Consider the following 16293-nt stretch of genomic DNA (forward strand, 5'->3'; position numbering starts at 1 on the left):
TACCCCAGGGCTCTGGCAGCGGGGCTCGGGCAGCGATGTAAAGGGCGTGCGGCTCCGGCTGCTGCAGGGAGCCCCGGGTCCTTTAAATCACCAGCCTGGGGAAGCTGGTCTAGTCCGGCACGGCACACCGGCTCTTGCCGGTATGCCTTACCGGACCATACCGGCTTACTTTCACCTCTGAATTTACCAAAGGTCGTGGTAGATTCTCCTTCACCAACCCTTTTAAAATCAGGATTGTATATTCTTCTAAAAAATCTGTTCTAGGAATTATTTTGGGGAAGTTCCTTTGCCTGTCATGCAGGAGGTCAGACTAGGCAACCACTTCTGGTCTTGAAATCTACGGAGCTTTGAAAACCTACGTCCCCAGCAAAAAGAACAGATGATCACTGAGCAGTGGGGAGATCTTCAAGGTGAAGCATAGAGGATGTTGCATATTGCTCTCCTACTGGCCCAGATTTGGTCAAAATGCTCCTCTGGGACAGACAGAAGTATGGTGGCATCCGTCACGGGTCAATCACACTTGGTCTTCCACCGGCTTAGATACCTATTTAATCAGTTAATGGGATTGGAACATTTCCTTCTACAGTCGCCTGGCTGTGTCTTGGGCAACGTACTTTAGAGATAGGTTCTCCTTTAATGGGATGCAGTAGTGCTGAATTTACAATGGAGATTCTGACATTACTGCTCTGGGCTCTAGCCAGGGGTGCACTTGCCCACAGGCCAGGAGAAAGATTCAGGAAAACAAACACAGGGCACCCTCCAAAGTCTAAAGCAGGGATTACCAGACCTTTTCACAATTGGCTTCTCTGTTTGATTGGTTGTGTGGCTTGTTATGACCCCACTCCAAGATAAGCAGGGTGGGAGCAAGTTTTTCTTCTGCTCAGTGGAGCAGTGGGGAAGAGAATTTTAAGCCTCTACCACTTGCCAAGCCACCACTTTTAACAGTCCAAAAGGGTGTGGTTTGACAGGAGGTGTGGTGGCAGCCATGGCATCCTGTTATTCATACTCTAATGCATATCTCTGGGATGCAATCCTCCACACACTAGAAACACTGCCCTTCAGGTAGGCTTGTGTGCTTGGTTAAGTGCTCGTGGTCTCTACCTATTGTACATCTGTGTATAAAATTTTCAAAAGTACTACATTACTGGATGTTTGTTAATTGTATTCTTGTCTACACACGAGACAAAGGCTTAACCTAGTAACTGCCTTTGGGTAGCGTATCTACATCATACAAGACAAGGGGATGAAAGGCCCTTGGAGAATTAATCATATCTGTCCCCGTCCCCGCTTACGGATGAGAAGCTAGCTGTGCAAGGGGAGACTCCATCTGCCTGAGGGGTGGCCCTGCTTTGGCTATGGGACTGATGAATCAGGACTAGGAGATTAGCTCAATGATGGTTTCTCTCTGTGCAGTCAGATCCAAGGAGTGATCTTAATGCTTCTAGTGCAAGCCCTCACGGTGCAGATTTCCGTGGCTCCATTCTCTACCTGTGACATTGAGGAAGGTGGAGCATTAGACTGGACAGGTAAGTGCCCCCTTGTCTTAAAACGCATTGATGTGTATAACTGAGGGGTGTCCTACCCGATCCCCAGGCAGTCTATGACCAGAGTTCTTTACTGTGCCATGGAATGGATTCCTGGTGGAATATGCTTCATTACCATCCTTTGGGCTGATGCCGGGCTGGCCAACTGGGAGCCAGCAGCTATTCCTCACACCCCACTTGCTGATGCTTTCCCTGCTGTCATTGCTATGACAGCAGTTTCTGGGTGGGAGGGTGGAATGAAAAGCCAAATCGGATGCCAATAATGCTGCTAAACAATCCAATTTAAACGGTTCCCTTCCTCCCACCCTGGAGAAGCCTGATCCCTTTTTGGAGCTTCATGTAACCGACTTGCAGTGCGTGCATGTCTCCAAACACTGCATGTCTCATGGGATCTCCAGCAGAACTCTGCAATTGCACAACTTGACAAAGCAGCAAGACTAGGCACTACAAAACCGGGCAGCACGACACAGCCGTAACGTGGTACAGCAATGGAGACAATTCTGGGGGTGGGGGAGCAGGGGAGCTGGAACAGTGGAGTGAGGATGGAGGTGGCAAGGGGACGAGATGGGCTGGCCATGAGGCAGGGGCTAGCTGACCCACTATTAGCAACAGTAGCTGAGGGAGCTTCCTCGGAAGAAGAGCTATGGCGGTGCATTCTGCTGTGCTGCAATGGGGCATGAGCTCGTTTAGGAGCTGCAGAGCCGCTTAGGGAGCCCAGCTCTATGAAACCTTAGCCCTGCAACCCCTTTAGCTGATGCTGTTTCCAATGTACTCAGTCTTCATAATCTACTAGGATAGATAAACGCCATGTCCCCCAGTGCTGCAGCTGCATGGCTTGTCATGCCTGAACTTCCTAAAGAAACGCGTGTGGATCTAGTGTCCCTCACCAGCTAGAAGTAGACAGGCAGCAGGAAGGAAAGCCTGTAGCAGATACTGGACCTGCCAGCAGTCCTACAGCAATGACACAAACAAGCATTAACACCAGAGCAGACAACAAAATCATCCAGGTCTTTTGTTCACAAGTGAAGGGCGTCTCCTCAAGTTTGCTGGGCTCTCCTGAAAAATCTAAGGCTCCCAGTAAAAGAATTGTTGCTGTTCCATCTCTGCCCTGCAATGAATCAGTCCCTACATGTTAGTGTAGAGGTAGATTTCATGCTGATAACGCTTGAGCCCAATCTAGAGCTTTTATAGAGGTGGGAGGAGCTGCAGAAAAAGCAGGGAAGTATTTTCTCAGTGTGGCGGTTTCCTATGGTCATTTTGTTTCCAGGGCCAATCAATTTTAGACGGAGCGTTTAATGGTAATTTTTGGGGGTGGGGGCCGAGCTGGTCAGGAGATCCCAAAGAGATGATTGCATGTGCACCCTTAGCTATGCCTCTTGTGATCATGTAATTAGAAACAATGCATATAACCTGGTTTTTCTATGGCAAGATACAGTTTTTCTACAACATTAGAGACACACACACATATCATTCCTTTACACTTATGCTATATTCAGCATAGTGGGCAGTTATGTCTCAGTGAAAACTGGTTTGGCTTTGATGGAGGTAGGAACCATTCCAGAGTGCCCCCTGGCTGTGCTCTGGATATTTTTCATTCCTTGCATTGTGCCCCTCGGCTCTCTAATGCATTGCTGTACAAACAGATGAACCCCTTTGGAATTACTCTAATTTTTCACCAGTGTGCCAGGGCACAAGCTAGCTCTAGTCTTCCTCAAAATGTACAGCCCACGGCAGCTGACTGGCTAATAGATTTTGCTCTTCCATCGCAGCATCGCCTTCCTTAGGTGCAAGTTGGGCATACGGCTGTTAGCTGCAGAGTGCATTTAGTTGAAAGCATAGTTGGCCTGTATATGCCAGCAAACTGTCCTTTCGTGTTACAGAACAAACTACGTTAAAAGTGTGTTGCTTGGGTTGCAAAGTCAAGCAGGCCAAAGGTGGGGAATGCGAGATTTAGTTGCCCGTGTAACCTTAATTCTCCCCATCGGGTATCCATCCTGTGCATGAATGAGGCAAGGGTCCTGTAGGAAAAAGTGTGATCATGTAATTAGACTATTGTAATGCATACACACAAGGGGCAGAATTAAGGTTGCACAGGCAACCTTGATTCTAGCATTTCCTAATTTTTGAGTGCTTTTTAACTGCACCCTAATCAACTCCTTGTTCTTATAACAGTTTTTCTAATGTAATTTCCTAGTTTGTTTACTTTTTAAAAATATTCTATGATGTGCAGCAGTTTTGCATCCCTGCCCATCCTGGCTAATGGGGGGAGGGGTAGCTCAGTTGGTTTGAGCATTGGCCTGCTAAACCCAGGGTTGTGAGTTCAATCCTTGAGGGGGCCATTTAGGGATCTGGAGCAAAAATTGGGGATTGGCCCAATTGGACCTCCTGAGGTCCCTTCCAACCCTGATATTCTGTGATTCTATGATTAATAGCCATTGATGGACATATCCTCCATGCAAATGCAACCGTTCTTGGAGGGTGTTCCTGAGGAAATAGAAAGGTACATCCTAGATGGGAAACCCAAAACTGTAATCGAGGCGGGGGAGATTGGAGCCAAATGGGTGGAGGTGGCAAAGAAGAAAAAAACTGGTCGCAGTTGGAGCGGATACCAGAAGGGACAACCTCAGACCACACCCTATTACCAGGGGCCGCCCAAGGCCCCACCTACCTCCCAAGGAACCCTCCAGCCACCTTATCGTCCCGCCACACTGTTCTCCAGCAACCCACCTCGCCCCAGTGACCCGTCAGCTGGACGATGTTTTAAATGTAACGAGCCAGGGCATGTAAAGGCCAACTGCCCCAAGAACCCAAACAGATTACAGTTCATTGCACCGAAATCACGCCAGAGGTCCTCAGGCCCAGATACCTCCCAGATACCCTTGGAGCAGAGGGAAACTGTGAGTGTGGGCGGGAAGAAGGTCACCGCATGGAGGGACACTGGAGCACAGTGTCAGCTATCCATGCTTCCTTAGTGGACGCCAATTTAATCAACCCAGAGATCCAAGTGACGATTCAACCCTTCAAGTCCAACTCTTTCAATTTGCCTACAGCCAAGTTGCCTGTCCAGTACCAGGGCTCGTCAGGAACGTGGACTTTTGCAGTCTATGATGATTATCCCATCCCCATGCTGTTGGGGGAAGACTTGGCCAATCATGTGAAGCGGGCCAAGAGGGTGGGAATGGTCACCCGCAGCCAGGCTAAACAAGCCGTGACGCCTAGCTCTGTTCATAGTGTTGCCGGCACCCAGTGCCGAGAGGCTAAACAACAGCTTGGGTTGGTTCGCTACCCTGTGTGCTACACCCAATAATCACAAAGGGGTGGAGAAGCAGAAAAGTTTATTTGCAGCTGCAAAAAGGTACAGGGAGAATAGAATCTCAAATCCTGCACACAGAGCAGGAAGTTACACAGGCTTTTATGCATCCTTTCTTTAGCATACTTATGCAATAGCAAGCTGCCCCAAGTATCCATATAGCCAGCCAATCCAGTTACCAGCTAGTTCCCTTGTTCTCTGTATCATTTGTTAAACTATACATAAAGCTGCTTTATTCAGCATTGTTCTTCCATATTTGCCCTGTTCGGCCTTGCTTAGTTTCAGGCAGTCTGACTCTGCAACATATTGTTGCAGATCCTCAGCATAACTGCTGTGAGTGCTTCCAGGCGGGGGGGCCAAGGACACTTGGGCCTAGTACGCAGAGCTGCTGCGAGTGCCTCCAGGCAAGGAGGGGGGCCAAGGACACTTGGGCCTAGTGCGAGGGGGCTTCATCAACTCTCGTGGTCTTCCATCCCCTCAAGTTACCTAATGGCCATGCCCCAGTTTCCCCAACAACTCCCTCCTTTGAGAACACTCAACAACCTTGGCTCTGAGTTGTCTCACTTGGGCTTCTTATTTCTTTACAATAGGACTTCGCATAAGCACTTTTTGATAGCCCTGAAGAGAATGACTTATTAACTTTTGCAAAAGGGCCCTAACACGTGATACTGCACAGCATAATACCAGTAATACAAGCAATACAGGAAAGAGAAGTTTCAATAACAGGCTAAATAAACCACCAAGCCAAAACGACAAACCCCAGCCTGAAAACAAGATTTGCAGCCAATCGCTCTCTGGGGCAGTATAGGCAACCTGTGCTCCGGCTCGGGCATGGGCCTCAGCCTGTACCACCTTTTCATAGATTTCATAACTGCTATCATTTACGTGTACACAACATCGGGGCCTGATGAGGGCACCAACCCCTCCTTGGGATGCCAAGAGATAGTCCAAAGCCAGCCTGTTTTGGAGGGAAAACGTCCTGAGCTGCTGTACCTCTTTCTTTAGTGTTTTTACTGCTGACCCTAAATCACTAACCGACTAGTCCTCTAACTCTAAGGCCAATTTCTCAAGTACCATTTGCAGCCTTACAGTATAGCGGCCTATGCATGCCATGGCTGGCCCGGTAAACAGTGGCGCTATTCCCAGTACAGAGCACCCTACAAGCTTCTCAGTTGTGAGGGAATTCTTCATATTGCCCTCCAATGCCATAGTCAGTCACCGCAGGGTCTTTTCTCGTGACTCAACAGAGGTGTCTCAGGCATTTCTAATCTTTCCTTTGGGCAGTGTGGCAGTTATTGACAGATGAGGAACTCCATGAGCTATATAACAGCTACCTGTCCAATTGGCTGGCAGCACCTTGTAAGCCTTTCGGCCACATACAAAATAGTGACCCTGTAGGGCCCAGTAAGGACTGTTTCTTAATGGGATTCCTGGGATATTTAAGGCTGCTTTGGCTGCTTTTTTAAACAGTTCATATGCCCCTAAGGGGGCATCCCATCCTCCTGATTGGGTACAAGCGGGGGCGTTTCTAATTGTGCCATTGAAATTACACTCGCCATAGGGACCACTACAAACCCACCATTGGCTTGCTACGTTGGAGATATTAACTGGATGGCAAGTTATATTTCCAAACCTTTCTTTTGTGGTAAGATTATTTGTAAGAGTTTCCCTAAAAGGGGAGGAACCATTACACCCACACTGTTGGCCTCCCCTTTTGGTCTTTATCCAATACCCATCAGCCCACTGTGTAATAACACAGAAGCTTTTTACCACAGGACGCCCATAGTGATCAGATTGGTTTCGGGTAAAACATAACACTCCCTCAGTGAGTACTGCAACTGAATACTCCTGGTCCTGATAGGTGGCTTGCTGTAAAGAGGTCTTATTCCAGAACGGCGAGTCCATTCTTTCCTGCTCTTTGGTGGCGGCTAATTCTGCTAGGGTCAAGGGCAGCATGTCAAGGGGCATTCCCGTTTTGGGGGACAGTGGAGTTGGAGCACATACCCAGCAATCAGTCTGGTTTGTTAAAGTAGCAACATGGTGCGCAAGCGAAACAAAGGAGTTATGCTCCCGATATGCAGAGTTTGGAAATAACAATACAGAGAATAACAATGTTACCCAATTATCACCAGAGTCTTTTCAACCCAGGGTCTCCAGTACCTGGGTGGGCCCATTTTAGCATAAAGGTGCCCACTATTTGTGTCTTTTAAACAGTAGCTTTAGCCCGAGATCGTCACTAGATGAGGAGTCAGCAGGTTGGACGGTCCACTGTTCTGCTGACGAGGGGGCGGGTACTGCCTTCAGACGAGAGTGATGGATCCAGTTCTTGTGTCCCTCGATCTTTGCCGCTGTATGGGAGATCAGCAGGACGGTATAGGGTCCTTTCCACTTTTCCTGGAGAGGCTCGTCTTTCCAGGTACAAACAAGCACAGAGTCACCGGGCTGTAAGGAGTGGACGGGATAGTCCAAGGGGAGAGGCTGGGAATCCTTGGTATACCTGTGAAGAGACAAGAGAACAGCAGACAGGGAACACATATACTGTGACAAAAAAACATTACCCAGCTCCCATTCCCCTGACAGAACTGGGATGCCATTCATGTGTTTGGAAGGGCATGGCCTAATTTCAAAGGGACTAAGCCCTAATCTACCCTTTGGGAGAACGCGGATACAAAGTAGGACGAGGGGCAAAGCATCAGGCCATCGCAGTGAGGCTTCTTGGTACACTTTTGAGAGATGCCGTTTAAGGGTCTGATTGGTACGCTCCACTACACCACTGGCTTGCGATCTCCAGGGCGTATGGAGTTTCCAGGGGATCTGTAAGGCATGTGAGATGCTTTGAAAGATTTTTGACGTGAAATGTGTCCCGTTGTCAGATTCCATCCACAGGGGGAGTCCAATGCGAGTAATAATCTCCTTAACAAACTTGGGGGCCACTGTTCTGGCAGTGCAATTACAGCATGGGAAGGCTTCTGGCCATTCCGCTGAACCGATCCACTATGACAAGGAGATATTTGAACTCTTGGGTCCGGGGAAACTCAGTAAAGTCTATTTGCCACACTTGTCTGGGGCCCGGAGTGGGTTCTAGGTCAGCTGGTGGCACAGGATGTCCCGGTCGGGGGTTATTCTTTTGGCAGACTAAGCAGTCTGCTTGTACCTGGGCAGCCAGGGGTCGGAGTCCGGAAGTGATAAAGTATTTTCCCATTAGCTGGATAAGTGCTTCCCTGCCAGCATGAGTGGTTTGATGTAGTTTCTGCAGCACTGGCCGGATCAGGCCCTTTGGTAAGGGGACCTTCCCTTCCGGGGAATGGAGCCATCCCTCCTTTTCCCGGAGACTGAGTTTGTCAGTTAGCTGTCTCTCCTCCCCAGAGTACTGAGGGGTTGGAAGCTCCCCTACTGATGGGATAAGGGCATGCATATGGGCGTTCTCAGTCTGAGGGGATGGCAGGGTGGCAGCATGCTTAGCCTGTCTATCTGCCTGGGCATTACCTCTGGCCACATCTTGATCCTCCCTTTGATGGGCTTTACAGTGTACCACCGCCACTTCCAAGGGAAGTTGTACAGCTTCTAGGAGCCGGAGGATTTGGGGCCCGTACTTGACTAGGGAGCCTTGGGCTGTCAGCATTCCCCTTTGCTTCCATAGGCCAGCATGAGCATGGAGCACACCAAAAGCATACTTTGAATCAGTAAAAATGTTGACCCGCTTTCCTTTTGACAGTTCAAGTGCCCGGGTCAGGGCTATGAGTTCGGCAAGCTGGGCAGAGGTCCCAGCAGGCAAACCTTCAGCTTCCACAGTGTCATGGAGGGTCACAACAGCATAACCCGCCCTCCTTTGCCCATCTATTACAGTACTGCTACCATCAATGTACCACTCATAATCTGCATTTGGGAGGGGTACATCCTTTAAATCTGGACGGCTGGAGTACTGGACATCTATGAGCTCTAAACAGTCATGTTTCTGTTCCTCTGTTTCTGGCAAGAGAGTGGCTGGGTTAAGGGAGGGGCAAGGCTGTAAGGTGACTTCAGAGTTCTCTAACAGCTTAGCCTGGTACCGAGCAATCCAAGCCTGGGTGAGCAAGAGCCCACCCTTTGCATCCAATAAGGCTCGGACCATATGGGGAGTATAGATTTGCATAACTCCTCCCAATGTTAGCTTCTCGGCTTCCTCAAGCACTAGGGCAGTAGCTGCAACCGCCCGTAAACATGCCAGCCAACCCTTTGTAACCTGATCCAGTTGCTTAGAAAAATAAGCCACGGGACGTCTCCATGCTCCTAACAGCTGTGTGAGCACTCCTAGGGCCACCCCCTTTCGTTCATGTACATACAACTGAAACGGCTTAGAGAGATCCGGCAGGCCCAGAGCCGGGGCTTCCATCAATTTTCTTTTCAGGATTTTAAATGCCCTGTCAGCCTCTGGGGTCCAATAGAAGGGGTCATGATCTGCTCCTTTTACACGGTTGTACAGGGGTTTAGCCCACAGTCCAAACTCTGGGATCCATATCCTGCAAAAGCCTGCCATACCCAGAAATGCCCTGAGCCGCTTACAATTACTTGGGGTAGGAACTTGACAGATAGCTTCCTTTCCTTTTTTTTTTTTTTTCTCTTGAATGCTGACACTCCCCTTGCCTGTAACCTGATTCCTTTACCTCAGACAACAGAGTTCTCAGGAGGATATTACAGTTGTCCCAATCCGGCTTGTGACTACTGAGGCACCCCTCAAAGACTGAAATAAACCTGCTTGGGTTCGTTGAGAATTCCCCAGCCTGTGTTTTAAAAGCTGCTAAGTCTATTGGATTGAATGGCACATGGATGTAAACTTGCATAGTGGTAGCCTGACGTCCATCTGCCCCTGGGCAAGCCACAACAGTCTCGGTAAGCAAAGGATAGAGTCCCACCGAGGGGGCAATCTCTGTAACCCGAGGCATCCTACCCTTATAAGGTGGGGGTGTGGGGGCCGAAGGGGACACCGGCTCTGCCATTACAGTGGGGGTGGGGGTCTGAGGACTAACATTAGCTACTACCGAACCAGTCGGAGTCAGATTACAGCTCTGCAGAATTACAGCTCTGTTCTATTTCTTAAAGCCATAAACACTTGTGCATACAAATGTTCATTCCATTTTCCCATTCACTGACAAAACAAAACTAATTGGAGGATCGTGTTGTAATTAATTGACCCTCCTGGTGGCCACCACTTATGGTCCTCTAGTTGATATTGAGGCCAGTCAACTGTACAGAATCATTTTAATTGGCTCTTAGTCATCGGATCCGCACCAAATACCTTCCAGTTTGCTAGAATGCATTCTAGGGGCGTACACCGTGCCCTAACCCCCGAGCTCTGTCCCTGTCCCATACCTACAGGGTAACTCTTGGCATCCCCAGGTTCCAACAGAGCATACAATCCGGATTTCAAAAGGTTCCTACCTTATCCAAGGGACCGGTTCTTCACCGTCGTCCGCAGCTGCTCCACCCCTATGTCTAAGGGACCGGTTCTTCACCGTCGTCCACAGCTGCTTCTCCACTATATGAGTGCGTTGCACCGTTGTGCCCTCCGGGGTCGATCAAATCGCGTCTCCTCCGAGGCCCCCGATGAACTCACCGGTACGCGCTGGGCGTCGGTTCTCGCCGCAATCCTCGACCTCCAGGAGGGGTCCAGGCAAGGCTAAATAGCAGCCTCATCACCCACCCAGGGACGCCAAAAGCTGTTGCCGGTACCCAGTGCTGAGAGGCTAAACAACAGCTTGGGTTGGTTCGCTACCCAGTGTGCTACACCCAATAATCACAACGGGGTGGAGAAGCAGAAAAGTTTATTTGCAGCTGCAAAAAGGTACAGGGAGAATAGAATCTCAAATCCTGCACACAGAGCAGGAAGTTACACAGGCTTTTATACATCCTTTTTTCCAGCATACTTATCCAATAGCAAGCTGCCCCAAGTATCCATGTAGCCAGCCAATCCAGTTCCCAGCTAGTTCCCTTGTTCTCTGTATCATTTGTTAAACTATACATAAAGCTGCTTTATTCAGCACTGTTCTTCCATATCTGCTCTGTTCGGCCTTGCTTAGTTTCAGGCAGTCTGACTCTGCAACATAATGTTGCAGATCCTCAGCATAACTGCTGTGAGTGCCTCCAGGCGGGGGGGCCAAGGACACTTGGGCCTCGTACTCAGAGCTGCTGTGAGTGCCTCCAGGCAAGGGGGGGGGGGGCAAGGACACTTGGGCCTAGTGCGAGGGGGCTTCATCAACTCTCGTGGTCTTCCATCCCCTTGAGTTGCCTAGTGGCCATCCCCCAGTGTCCCCAACAATAGAATCATAAAATCATAGAATATCAGAGTTGGAAGGGACCTCTGGAGGTCATTTAGTCCAACCCCCCTGCCCAGAGCAGGACCAATCCCCAACTAAATCATCCCAGCCAGGGCTTTGTCAAGCCTGACCTTAAAAACTTCTAAGGAAGGGGATTCCACCACCTCCCTAGGTAACGCATTCCAGTGTTTCACCACCCTCCTAGTGAAAAAAATGTTCCGGAAACTTCTATTAGGACCCAGTCAGAGGTGATGGACCCGGACCCCAGGCCAATGTCTGCAACAGCAGTAGTGGATCCAGTCCCAGAGACCCAGATGGAACCAGTCCCAGAACTGAAACCAGCGGAACAACCAGCACCAGACCCATTGCCAGCACTGAATCCAGTACTTGCAACCCCAACACCAGAGGGTCCCACCGAACCTGAACCAACAGCAGCCCATAACCCTACACAAGAGGCTCAACCGGAGCCTGAACCCCAACATAGTTCCCCAGCAGAGAGCGGTTCACAGTCAACGGAAACAGCCCCATCCCGTACATCACTTCCAGAGGGACCAAGCATAGGTCCACAATCCAATGAGGAACTGATGTCTCCAGCATCAAGGGAACAGTTCCAGACTGAACAGGAAGCAGATGAAAGCCTCCAGAGAGCTTGGACGGCGGCACGGAGCAACCCACCGCCTCTCAGCTCTTCTAATCGATCCAGGTTTGTTGTAGAAAGAGGACTTTTATACAAGGAAACTCTTTCTGGTGGACACCAGGAAGACTGGCATCCTCAGAGACAGTTGGTAGTTCCAACTAAGTACCGGGTCAAGCTCTTGAACTTAGCCCACGATCATCCTAGTGGCCATGCTGGGGTGAACAGGACCAAAGACCACTGCGGGGGGTCATTCCACTGGGAGGGAATGGGCAAGGATGTATCTACCTATGTCCAGTCTTGTGAAGTATGCCAAAGAGTGGGAAAACCCCAAGACCAGGTCAAAGCCCCTCTCCAGCCACTCTCCATCATTGAAGTTCCATTTCAGCGAGTAGCTGTGGATATTCTAGGTCCTTTTCTGAAAAAGACACCCAGAGGAAAGCAGTACATACTGACTTTCATGGATTTTGCCACGCGATGGCCGGAAGCTTTGGGGGCCATGATACATAAATTCGTAAATGAGCATTCCAATGATTGGGACCTAGTGTTGCAGCAGTTGCTTTTTGCCTACAGAGCTGTACCACATCCCAGTTTAGGGTTTTCCCCATTTGAACTTGTATAAGGCCACGAGGTTAAGGGGCCATTACAGTTGGTGAAGCAGCAATGGGAGGGATTTACACCTTCTCCAGGAACTAACATTCTGGACTTTGTAACCAACCTACAAAACACTCTCCGCACCTCTTTAGCCCTTGCTAAAGAAAACTTACAGGATGCTCAAAAAGAGCAAAAAGCCTGGTATGATAAACATGCCAGAGAGCATTCCTTCAAAGTAGGAAACCAGGTCATAGTCTTAAAGGCGCTCCAGGCCCATAAAATGGAAGCATCGTCGGAAGGGCCATTCACGGTCCAGGACCGCCTGGGAGATGTTAATTATCTCATAGCATTCCCCACCTCCAACCGGAAGTCTAAGGTGTACCATATTAATTCTCTAAAGCCCTTTTATTCCAGAGAATTAAAGGTTTGTCAGTTTACAGCCCAGGGAGGAGATGACGCTGAGTGGCCTGAAGGTGTCTACTACGAAGGGAAAAGTGCGGGTGGCGTGGAAGAGGTGAACCTCTCCATGATCCTTGGGTGTACGCAGCGACAGCAGATCCAGGAGCTGTGCGCTAGCTACGCGCCGACGTTCTCAGCCACCCCAGGACTGACTGAACGGGCATACCACTCCATTGACGCAGGTAATGCTCACCCAATTAAAGTTCAACCTTACCGGGTGTCTCCTCAAGCTAAACTGCTATAGAACTGCAGATCCAGGATATGTTACAGATGGGTGTAATCCGCCCCTCTGGAAGTGCATGGGCATCTCCAGTGGTTCTAGTTCCCAAACCAGATGGGGAGCTACGTTTTTGCATGGACTACCGTAAGCTAAATGCTGTAACTCGCCCAGACAACTATCCAATGCCACGCACAGATGAACTATTAGAGAAACTGGGACGGGCCCAGTTCATCTCTACCTTGGACTTAACCAAGGGGTACTGGCAGGTACCGCTAGATGAATCCGCCAAGGAAAGGTCAGCCTTCACCACACATCTCGGGCTGTATGAATTTAATGTACTCCCTTTCGGGCTGCGAAATGCACCCGCCACCTTCCAAAGACTTGTAGATGGTCTCCTAGCGGGATTAGGAGAATATGCAGTCGCCTACCTTGACGATGTGGCCATATTTTCGGATTCCTGGGCAGAACACCTGGAACATCTACAAAAAGTCTTCAAGCACATAAGGGAGGCAGGACTAACTGTTAAGTCTAAGAAGTGTCAAATAGGCCTAAACAGAGTGACTTACCTTGGACACCAGGTGGGTCAAGGAACTATCAACCCCCTACAGGCCAAAGTGGATGCTATCCAAAAGTGGCCTGTCCCAAGGTCAAAGAAACAGGTTCAATCCTTCTTAGGCTTAGCCGGTTATTACAGGCGATTTGTACCACAAAACAGCCAAATTGCCGCCCCTCTGACAGACCTAACCAAAAAGAAACAGCCAAATGCCATTCAGTGGACAGAAGAGTGTCAGAAGGCCTTTAACCAGCTTAAAGCAACACTCATGTCTGACCCTGTACTAAGGGCCCCAGACTTTGACAAGCTGTTCCTAGAAACCACAGATGCGTCCGAGCGTGGTGTGGGAGCAGTTTTAATGCAGGAAGGACCGGATCAAGAATTCCACCCTGTAGTGTTTCTCAGCAAAAAACTGTCTGAGAGGGAAAGCAACTGGTCAGTCAGTGAAAAAGAATGTTACGCCGTTGTCTACGCTCTGGAAAAGCTATGCCCATATGTTTGGGGATGACGTTTCCACCTGCAAACCGACCATGCTGCGCTACAGTGGCTTCATACCGCCACGGGAAATAACAAAAAACTTATTCGGTGGAGTTTAGCTCTCCAAGATTTTGATTTCAAGATACAACACATCTCAGGAGCTTCTAACAAAGTGGCTGATGCACTCTCCCATGAAAGTTTCCCAGAATCAACTGGTTAAAATCTTCCTTGAGATGTGGAAAATATTGTTAGTCTGGATGTACTTGGTAGTATATTTAGAGGTGCATGTGTCTTATTAACTCTGTTTTTTCCTAGAGCTCCAGGAAGAAATCCCAGCCAGCGTTTCACCCTAGCTGTGATTTGGGGGACGTGTCATAAATAGAAAGGGAAGGGTAAACCCCTTTAAAATCCCTCCTGGCCAGAGGAAAAATCCTCTCACCTGTAAAGGGTTAAGAAGCTAGGATAACCTCGCTGGCACCTGACCAAAATGACCAATGAGGAGACAAGATACTTTCAAAAGCTGGGGGGAGGAAAAAACAAAGGGTCTGTCTGGGTGATGCTTTTGCCGGGGACAGAACAGGAATGGAGTCTTAGAACTTAGTAAGTAATCTAGCTAGATATGCGTTAGATTATGATTTCTTTAAATGGCTGAGAAATTAAGTTGTGCTGAATACAATGAATATTCCTGTCTGTGTGTCTTTTTTGTAACTTAAGGTTTTGCCTAGAGGGATTCGCTATGTTTTTAATCTAATTACCCTGTAAGGTATCTACCATCCTGATTTTACAGAGGTGATTCTTTTTACTGTTTCGTCTATTAAAATGTTTCTTTTCAAGAACTGAATGCTTTTTTCATTGTTCTAAGATCCAAGGGTTTGGGTCTGTGGTCACCTATGCAAATTGGTGAGGATTTTTACCAAACCTTCCCCAGGAAGTGGGGTGCAAGGGTTGGGAGGATTTTGGGGGGAAAGACATTTCCAAACAACATTTTCCCAATAAACCCAGATAAACGTTTGGTGGTGGCAGTGGAAGTCCAAGGGCAAAGGGTAAAATAGTTTGTACCTTGGGGAAGTTTTAACCTAAGCTGGTAAAAGTAAGCTTGGGGGGTTTTCATGCAGGTCCCCACATCTGTACCCTAGAGTTCAGAGTGGGGAAGGAACCTTGACAAGTGACGTTCACTTTCTAACTTGGTTATTTCTTTGTATACAGTTTCCATGCTGGTGATGGCTGGAGCATGCAGTGTTGTAGCCTGCTTCTATGTTATCTTCTTCCACTCCGACTACAAGAGACTCCACGCCGAAGCATCGAATGCCACCTCAGTCAACAAAATTGAAATAGAAGCAACAGCTCCTGAAGCCTAAAATGTCTTATTTACAACTGTACACTAGCATGCTGGGAAAAATGGACTAATCTCTGTGGGAAAGGGCCAGTCACACCTGTGCATTCAGCTGGCATGCTGGGGCCCCGAGCCTGGTATGGATCTTATAGGTGCTATGACAATACAAATGCTACTCCAAGTTTGATGACAGAGGAGCTGGAATGTTGTCCGTCCCTGTGGTTCTCCACCAGAGCCCAAGCTGGACTTTTAGGACAAGATGCAAGGGAGGGGGATTTGTGCTATTTGGATCTTGCTAAAGTGATTAAAAGAACCAAAGATGGATTGGACATCTACAGAGATAAGAATATTCAGTTGAAATAGTAATGCTGAAGTATTGCAAGGGAGATAAACCTCACGTTTCAGGAGTTAAGGCCATTGTTTAAATACTAGAGGTTGGGGTGAGAGAATTGGGGAGCTAGCTGCTAGGTATCAGAACCATGGTCCTTCGAGGCCAGTGTTCTGTCTCTAGCTGCGCCACTGCTAGAGACAACACTGGCCTCGAAGGACCATGGTTCTGATCAGTATGACAATTCTGATGGCTTGGGGTGACCTTTCATCAAGGGATGGGGGTAGTAAAAACTGGGCAGGTGGGTTTTATCTTTGCCTGCTGCTGGTTTGTTCAATGTTCTGTAAGCTCCCATGCTGGGCACAGCACATGCTTCTAAAATCACCTGCAGCATCTTTACCAGTAGACATGCGAAGGACAGCCCTGATATTTAAGCACCAAATGTAAAGGAGAATTGACCCTCCCCCCCGCCCCTGGAGAAGGAGAGATTAAGAGCCAGCGCATGTTACGAGACTGGGTTTTATACCACCCTCCCTCCACCCACTCAC

General features: G+C 48.8%; 1 protein-coding gene across 2 annotated transcripts in view; it reads left to right on the forward strand.

Moving 5' to 3' along the window:
* Nucleotides 1-15858, forward strand: part of SLC49A3 (solute carrier family 49 member 3) — a 38395-nt gene extending 22537 nt beyond the window's left edge. For both annotated transcript variants that reach the window (XM_074953592.1, XM_074953593.1), the window contains exons 9-10: nucleotides 1414-1526; nucleotides 15291-15858. In XM_074953592.1, coding sequence (XP_074809693.1) covers nucleotides 1414-1526; nucleotides 15291-15442 — 265 coding nt within the window. In that variant the 3' untranslated portion in view covers nucleotides 15443-15858. The remainder of the gene's footprint in view (nucleotides 1-1413; nucleotides 1527-15290) is intronic.
* Nucleotides 15859-16293: the final 435 nt, after the last annotated feature.

The sequence above is a fragment of the Natator depressus genome, chromosome 5 (genome assembly GCF_965152275.1).
Source record: "Natator depressus isolate rNatDep1 chromosome 5, rNatDep2.hap1, whole genome shotgun sequence".
NCBI lineage: Eukaryota > Metazoa > Chordata > Testudines > Cheloniidae > Natator > Natator depressus.